The 8,976-nt window shown below is 44.4% G+C and overlaps 1 protein-coding gene across 11 annotated transcripts in view; it reads left to right on the top strand.

Annotated features, from left to right (window-relative positions):
- Positions 1-8,976, top strand: part of RABGAP1L (RAB GTPase activating protein 1 like) — a 233,879-nt gene that overhangs the window by 198,810 nt on the left and 26,093 nt on the right. Inside the window, exon 1 of one of the 11 annotated variants that reach the window (XM_071435924.1) lies at positions 737-992. The exons of 9 other annotated variants lie outside the window; for them this stretch is intronic. Coding sequence is in view for 1 of the 2 variants with exons in the window: in XM_071435923.1 (XP_071292024.1) it covers positions 3,844-3,954 (111 nt within the window). In the remaining variant the exon portion in view is untranslated. Of the gene's footprint in view, positions 1-736; positions 993-3,573; positions 3,955-8,976 lie in introns of those variants that run through there. One more of the 11 variants, XM_071435923.1, reaches the window with a different exon arrangement.

Below are 8,976 nucleotides of genomic sequence, written 5' to 3'. Positions count from 1 at the left end.
CTGTAACTGTATGTGCTAAAGCACATCAAGCTCAGATTTTTCCACACATTTGGAGAATTATTTTAGGAGAAACACAGGTGCATACACCCACTTCTTTTGGGAAAAAAAAATAGGCCATGCTAATTTGACATTTTAAATAATAAAAATAAATCTTGGAGAAGCAGTCACCGATCAGTCAGAGCCTGGAAACTGCATTTCTGGAATGGTGCAGGTCATTCCTGAGAGCCATGGTGACTCTGCATTCCAGCATCACGTGGAATCCAGAAGCATGTCTAAAACTGGAACAGAGCTCCAGTTTCTGCTGCTCTCTGATGGTTGGCAAGCCCTTTGTGGGAGAGGAGAGAATAGAACTGTGTGTGTGATCCACAGAGTCTGACTTGTAACCAGGTGGTTTCACTAGCTGGATGTGGCTGAAAAGGCCCTTCCTGTGGGTTCAGAATTACAAGAACAGCTGATACTATCATTATTCATTCCCACTGGGGGGGAAAAAGACATGTAAACTTATCTTGAAGACTGCCAAATGCCATTCCAAGTGCTCTGAAAGGGGTTTTATGTTTCCTTCTCTGAAGACGGCTGTGATCTTCCCGGATTCATTAATGCATGAGAGGCAAATCACAGAAAGGGCCTTTGTGTTCCTGGAGCTGTGGCAGGAAGGGAGGCTTACCAAGGAGCTGCACATACCTCACTTCCCCGTCTGTCAGAAGATCCTATCCCTGTCAGATAGCAGCAAGACATTCCTGGGGGTGGAGTGAGAATGAATTTATCTTGGGAGTGAGCAGGATTTTGCTTTGCTAGGAGAGCTGGTTTGCTCAATTCAGGAATTTTCCGTTCACCTCTATTAACCACCGGCATATAAATCCCAACAACTGCAATTAGAGCTCCTTACCTTAACAGGTTCACAGTTTTCTGCAGCTCACCTGTCCTTCTGCTGGCTCTCCTCTGTCTCCTGACTGCTTGGTTGCACGGCTTCTCCAAAAATTCCTGCTTTAGAGGTAGGATTTCACAGCTGTGTCATGGAGGGGGCTGCGTTCCTGGTCCTTGAGGAAGGTAGATGTGGTGTTAGGCAGAGACTGGCTCTTTGCTGTAAGGAAATATGAATTTTTTGCGTGGGTTTTATTGTCTTTGGGTACCCAAAAACCCCAGCAGAGGGGAAGGCTCTGTATGGAGGGGCTGGGAGGAGTGTGTAGTGTGGCCTGGGGAGGTGGTGGAGGGCACCTGTGCTTGCCCTCTCCCTTCCAGCTACTCAGGTGTGAGCAGGCTGCACTTGTGCCTGGCTGGATGTGTTTGCTTTGGTCAGTTTAATTCCAAATATTTCATTTACCTGGCTTGATAGATATAATTTTGTGTGCTGATTCAGGGTACAGCACAGGCTGTTATCAGGGAGGATCACAGGATTTGCAGGCAGCTCGGCTTCATTAGCTTGAAACAACTGAAAAACATTCTATTTAAAGAGATGCATCAGCCAACGTCACAAATCAGTTGTTAGTTCTTGCAATTGCTAGTTAGAACATGCCAAAATCGTAAGCCCTTTGTTATGAATAGGTATGAGGATTACTGAACTAATTATACAATAATATGCAGATGTACTTCTGTTAAATAACTGTAACCTCTCTGTCTAAAGAGGAAAAGAAAAAGGTAAATAATTCCTTCGAAATGGAAATGCCTGTTGGCTAAATCAGGGGAGGGGTTTGGCTAGCTGCACCCTTGGAGTATGTTTGGCAATTTGCATCCTCCACCTCCTGCCCTTGTTGCAGCATTAAATTGGTCTCTCATTAACAGGGCAATGTTTGCTGTTCCACCAGCTGCTCCCTCCCCTGCCTACCTGGCTGCTCCTGCCGGGAGCCCCTGGGCAGGTGCCAGCCCTGGCTGGGAGGGATTGGGAGGGGATGTGGGAAGGGACCCAGCCCCAGCAGCACTCCGGGGAGGGGCACCAGCAGCCCCACGACCAGAACTCGCTCTTCAGGAAGATCCCAAACCCCCCAAGGCAATGGAGGTGAGGAGGAAGCAGCGTTTAAAGGCTTCAGAAAACCTGAGCTGGGCTTGGAACAGCAGGTAGGGATTTTCTACAGGTGACACAGAAAGACACCTTCTCGTCAGCCGGGCTGGAATATGAAGTCTTTCTACTGCGGGAATTAATTAACTCACTGGAAAAAAAAATACCTTTGAAGAAAAACAAGGAAAAAACGAACTATAGGTGCGTTTCAAGGGAAAAATATCTTTCTTCATCCTGCAAGGGTTAAGCATGATCAGAATCTGCTTTAGTCTCAAGAGTTTAACCTCAAGTGCTGCATTTTTTGTTTGCCATAAGCCTATTAGAACTCTCTGTTTCCTAGCAATAACATGTAATTTCTCCCCACTATATAAGTGGAGGAGATGTTGGGGTTTTAATCCTGCCCGCTAGAGCTGTTGCTCAAGTTTCCTATTCAAATGCAAATAGCACCTGGTGCTATTTAGATAGCTGCAATCTTTGATAACGATACTCCAGGAAGAGAGGAGAAAAAAGCAAGGTGGGTCTGACTATTCATTCTGGGAAGCAAGAGTGTAACCATATGCCACACCTACCTGCACTGGACATTTCGATCAGATTTTTTGCGTTCAGCACGGACTCTTTTTGGAGACAAATGGATGGCTGCAATGATTTCTGTTTCTTGAGCAGGTTTGATTTTTCACCAGGAAGAAAAGGCTTCCAGAGAAGATAAAAATGTAGTGGATGGAGTTTTACCTTGCCTGATTGTCCTGAAAGGAGTTTCTTCTGGGACGTTTTGTTTGTTTCTTCAAATCCCATATTGTTTTCTAGATTTTCATTTGTAGTTTTCAGAGTACTGATTCTTAATTGGTTTTTTTTTGTATTTTTTCCTTGTGCTGTTTTTGCTCTGTGTCAGATAGATAAAAGAAGTGATGATAAATTAATTGAGAAATCAGGAGCAATTTGGGAGGCTGCTCCGCTATTTAGGATTCACAGACAAGAGATAAAATATTACTTCTAACCTAAAACAAGACCAGTGCCAGATCTCAGTTCAAAACCTTCTTCTGTAGAAAGTTTTAATTGCATAAATTGTTTTCATTTCACTTGTGGAGGCACCAGTTTATTCCAGAAGGAGTTTTACAGCCTGTTGCATTTTTCAGGGCTGTTTTACCCGTTATTGCATGTGGAAACTGAAGGACGCTTTTTTGGAGGGTTGTGACTTAATGCCATCATCTTCCTGCTAAAATCAAAGTATCTACAGGGCACAGAATGCAGTTGAGATCTGCAGAAAAACAGAAATGATCTTTTAAAAGAAGATTTTAAAGGAGAGATTTAGAAACTGGCAGAAAATTTCAAGGAGTGCTTGAAAGAAACCAGCATTATACCGTTCTCTGTGAATTTACAAATAATCCAGAAGCAGCAATTCGTTGGAAGGGAAGAAGCAGCAATTTGTTGGAAGGGAAGACTCTGCTGACAGGAATATCAGCTTTCATGGGAGAAAACTGGACATAAAGAATGAACAATTGCTACTAAACTGGAGAAGCACAGCCGTGATTTCAGTGCTGTCTGACGGATCTTGCCTTGTTTAATACTAATCTGTTCTGTCTCCTGCTGCTTCATCTTTGGCCTAATACTGGAACTAAAAGAGGTTCCTGCCTTCCTCCAGACTTGAGCAGAGCCTTTTGCAAGGCTGGGAGTGGGAGCAGGTGTGCCCTGTGTGCCTCCCGTGATACCGCAGGCGCCCTTGGGAGGCACACCCCATCTGCTGGGTGATGTTTTCTCTCTGGTGACACTCCTTCCCCAGGAGCATCTCCAGCTGGGTGTGAACAACTGACAGGAGCTGAGCCTCGGGCTGGGAGCTGCTGAGGGCAGCCAAGATGATGGAAGAGGTCTCCATGGTGGTGGCTTACGATGCCCACGTGTTTGGGCAGCTGCGGGATGAGGACTTGCTGGCCAGGCTGGTGGCAGGCAGCAAACCCAAAGCTGTGGTAGGTGCTCCTCCTTTGCCAGTAATGCTCAAAGTTTACCATTCAGTGCCCTTCTTTGTTATTCAGTTTCTCTCTTTATTCCTTAGTTTCCATTTTATTACTTTTTTCAGAAATTTGCTGTCATGCGTCAACAAAATGAAAATAATCTATTTCAGAAGAGATTATTAAAATCTCTTTCTTAAGTGTCGAAGTTCTAAGAAGTTCTAACTCCTTCTAAGTTTAGAAGAAGATTATTTGCTCAGTAGGGTCATAGTTAAAATAATATTTTTTTACATAATTGGAACAATAATCCAATCTAGCTGTAAACTCTTAGAATGTAAGTCAAGAGGTCGGGGTAGGTGCTGTTTCTGGGGTGTAGGTACCCTCATCATGAAATCTGAGGAGAATCAGTCCCTTCCTTGGGAATGGTGATGTTCCACTTTTATATGTTTTGAGATCAGCATAAATAGCTGTAAAAACCTTTTAGTTCAATGACATGTGCTATTTATGGAGAAATAGCATATTGCTTTCTGTAAGTAACATGTAGAGTGTGGTCATCTCCCTCTGTCATGGAGATCTCAGTGCTTGGAGGGAGCTGCAGGCTCTGAAATTTGGTGCAAGAGTTCAGTTTTGGCCTCAGATCCTACAGCTGAGCCCATATTGGAGCCAGGATGCCTAGAAGCAGTCAGAGAGAGTGTTTTGAAATAAAAATGTATGTATAGGTGTTGATCTTAATGTGCAAGCAGGTGCAGTTAACATTTCAGGCTCCATACAAATTCAGCAGCCCAAAGTGCTCATGGGTGCAGATTTGGGGCTGGGTGTGTGTTTGTACCCAGTCAGTTCCTCTGCTGGGACAAAGGAAAGTGTTCTCAGAAAAGGAAAATTTGCTTTATTGTCTCTTGGGTAAAGCATCTCTGTGCTTGTTTCCTGCTCAGGTTTTTCTGCCTCTCCATGCTCAGGAGATCTCAGATGCATGAAGTATGGACGAAAACCAGAATTCTGCCCAATCCCTTTTATTATGATGCCCAATCCCTTTTCCCTGTCTCTGGCCTTCTTTAGGCCAGAGTTTTCAAGGTCCATTACAAAAGTTAGATGATAAATCTAGAAATTCAATATAGACAAAACCATGCTCTAAGATGATGTGGTCATCATGAGGGCTGGGCTCTGAGCAGACTTTGATTATAAAGCCTATCAGGAGTCACACACTTTTCCCTTGCTGGATATTTTTAAATATGTGGTGTCCTTTAATTCTCTGTCCAGCCACAGCCTTTCCTCTTGCCCTGCCTGAGCTGCTGGCTGTGGTTTTTGTCCTTCAGACAGGACCTGGTGTTGCAATAGGATTAACCAGAGCCTGGTACTGGCAGCCCTGGGAGAGCCTTAGGGTGAGTTCCTTTCAGCAGAGGCTTTTCCTGGGGGATTCCTGCCCTGAACTGCTGGGTGTTCTACAGCCAGCACTTGCAGTTGCTGAATTACAATCTCAGTGGTGAGAAGGCCTCTCATGGTGGCTTAGCTTGTGATTTAACCCTTTGGGAAGTGCTGCCAGGATGGGCTCAGCGATGGCTCTGCAGGTCAGGGCAGCTGCAGAGCACGAGTAACAGGAGCTGTGTTCTGCATCTCTGGATGGCTCTGGGTCAGCTGTGAGTGACCAGGAGAGAGAGGAACTGCTGTGAAAGCACCACATTACATCTCCAGATCATTTCTGCCACTCTGAAAACAACATGAAAAACATTTCTCTGTGAACTAACTACTTATCTCCTAGTAAACAGAGAACAACCATGGGAGGAAAAGTATCATTATTACTTTTATTTAGAGGATCTGACTAATTGACTTTACTGTAAGAGTTTGTTCTGAAAAAACTTTTGTTTTTTCCTAGAATCAAAGTGTATTAACATATTTGTGTATTAACATGGGACTTTGAGCAGCCTGGTCTAGTGGAAGGTGTCCCTGCCCACAGCAGAGGGTTGGGACAAGATGGAATTTAAGGTTCTTTCACCCAAACTATTCTAGGATTCCATGTTTAAGTGCATTATTCTAGTAAAGAAATTAAGAAATATGGTTTTTGTTGGGTTTACATAGGAAACACCTAACTGCTTTTTTAACTGGTTTTTGTAGGATATTAACTAAGGAAATAATGGTGCAAACAACCTGCAGAGGTTTAAAATGAAGCTCTCCTCAGAACTGTGATAGGAGTAGACAATGCATGAGGGTCTGCACTATGAAAGGACAGGACCTGATGGCTCAGAAAGTTTATTTTGGTTCTCTGCTGCCACACTGAACTGTGGAACAAGCTGACAGTCAGGATAAGTTGGAGCAAATTCTGTTGACTCTCTCACAGTCACTTCACCAGCTTGCACAAAGGTGTGGTCTGTACACAAAGGGATGTTCTGCAGGAAGGATTTCTGCACATTTTGTTTATTCTAAGAGTTGATATTAATAGCACAGCTATATTGCAATCTGGGGTTCATCTACTGGGTTTGCAAAATGAAGTTTCAGTTATTTTGAAAAGCTTTTCTATTACACCGGTCAGGCTGCAGGGAATAAAAACCAAAGTTCTGTGAAGATTTTCATTCTGTGGCTGGGATTGTGTTGTTGGAAGGTTTCTGGCATTGCAAATAACTCATTGCAGTTCCTTTGGCTTGTGCAATGGGCTGGGGTGCACAGGAGTCTCTCCTGCACAGAGAGCCACGAGTCATGGAGTGAGGTGACAAAGGGTTAATGCCAAAACCAAACCAGGCCAGGTGAGAGCTGTGCTGGTCCCTTGTGCTTTAGGCCAGCCCTGTGTGACCTTCTGACACAGCCAGTGCCATGAACTTGGGCACAGTCAGAATTATCTGCTCTTATCCACCATCATCTGCATCCACCTGAATTATCTGTGTCCATCCCTTCCTTCACTGGAAAGCACAGCAGTATTTTTATAATGTTGTTCTGAGGCTCTTAAACAATTAAACAGGATGTGGATGATCTGAGATGAGTTTTTGTTAAATATCTTTCACTGTGTAATAGCAATCCCCCAACATATATTATAATAAAATTAGCCATATTGCAGTGTCACCATGAAATGCAGTTGTTTTGCTGTGTGGTTTTGCTTTCAGAGTTTCAAGTTGTTCTGAAACTACTTTGCACAGACAGGGAGAGCAGCATATATAAGTGGGCTGCTGTGTAGTTTTTGCAAGAATTGAGCAGCTTTACTGTGGGGAATTTCAATTCTCAGTTTATCTGTAGAAAACTTGGACTCAAGGGGTTATAAAAATGCTATTCTAAGTGGTATAATCCTCTTAATCCAGAGCTGAAGGACGTTCTTGTGGAAAGCTTCATTGTATTTCCATTTTCCTGCCTGCCTTGCTGTGTTTAGCTCTCTATTCAGGGGAATTATCAGCCATTTCATAGAAAGAATTTGTGGTTGCACACTGGCAGACCCTGCCATAAGGATTTCTAAGCTCTCAGCTTCTCATCAAAGCTGAACTGAGGAGGTTTAGAATGGGTGGGTGAGCTGCAAAGCAGGTGAAGGACTTGGGAGGCCTGGGAGAAGTGCAGTCCATGGTCATCCATGGGTTGAAGTCCATTTTTGGGGGCTGACAAGGGGGCTGTGTTCAACCTCTTCAGGCCAAGACACCAGAAGGGGATGCACCCTGTTTCCCAGGGGGCAGAAACCAGAGGGTCAGTGCTGGGCTGAGAGGAGCTTGCTGAGGTTCAGCAAGTGCAAAGGCAAATGCAGAATCCTGAGTAGGATAAATCTCAGAATCTCTGCTGGTCACAGTGACCCTGAGATGTGTTAGAAAGTCTCTTTTCCCAGCCTGGCAGTCGAAGAAGGAGTCAGAACTTCTCTATTCTCATTCTCAAGGTTGTTTATTGTTTCTTATCTATAAAATTCTCTCTCCAACCCACCGAGGTCTGTCTGGCAGGTCAGGTTGAGGCACACTGCCCATTCTTGGGGCAATGTTAGCTCTTTGTACTAAAAACTACTTGTACACTATTTACAATAACTTCCCAATATCCATCATCTATGTTAAACAGTGAGCTTCTACTCTAAACCAATCCAAAAATGCCAACATCACCCAGAAGATGGAGGCTAGGAAGAAGAAGGAAGAAGGACAGAGCACACCCAAATTCCTCCATCTTGGGACCCCAAGCCCCCATTCTAAAAACCTCAAAAATCTATTTTTCACCCTGTGACAAACCATTATTCTACTTAAACTTTCTTGACTTGTAATTCTTCATATAAATGTTGGTAATTGTTTTTTCCAAGGGCTAAATCAAAGGCACAGGGGTCTTGGGCTTTGTGCCAAGGTCTCTGAGCCCCTTGGGCTGGGGCTCGAGTCCTCCAGGGCAGCCAGAGGTATTTGGGTGTGCCCTGTCCTTTTTCCTTCTTCTTCTTCTTGGTCTCCATCTTCTGGGTGATGTTGGCACTTTCATATTGGCTTAGAGTAGAAGCTCACTGTCTAACACAGGTGATAGGTATTGGGAAGTTATGGTAAATAAAGTACATGTAGTTTTAGTATAAAAGATAACACTGCCCCAAGGATGGGCAGTGTGCCTCAGGCTGACCTGCCAGACAGACCTCAGTGGGTCAAAGAAAGAATTTTATAGATAAGAAACAAAAAACAGCAATTTCCTGGGTTCCAACAGATAAGCTCCATCATCTCTGCAGGATGGGGGCTCATCTCTGCACAGCCTGAGTGCAGGCTGGCAGTTCTGGTGGATAAGCTGTGCTCTGCAGTGCCCAGGGCTGGCTCTGCACAGACACGTGCCAGTGAAATTTGTCTCTCCCTGAATCCTCCTGAGCCCACAGAGACCAGGAATATTCACAGGTTGAAGTGAGTGGAGTGGAAGGCAGGCTCAGACTGAATGGTGAAGGATGGGAGAATTGGGGCATTTAGCCTGAGGAGGAGAAAGCTCAGGAGGGATCTAATTGTAGCCTCCAGCCACCTCAGAGAAGTTCACAGAAAGCAGAGAGGCAAACTCTGAGGCACACAGTGACAGGACATTGCATTATGACAGATGGGCATGGATTTGCAGTTCTGGCTCAGCACAAGGGAAGCAGTT

Source organism: Agelaius tricolor, unplaced genomic scaffold, assembly GCF_023055355.1.
Source record: "Agelaius tricolor isolate 1412-34295 unplaced genomic scaffold, bAgeTri1.0.p SCAF_11, whole genome shotgun sequence".
Lineage (NCBI taxonomy): Eukaryota > Metazoa > Chordata > Aves > Passeriformes > Icteridae > Agelaius > Agelaius tricolor.
The sequence above is the reverse complement of the archived record's forward strand: the minus strand, read 5'-3'. Positions and strand labels throughout refer to the sequence as shown.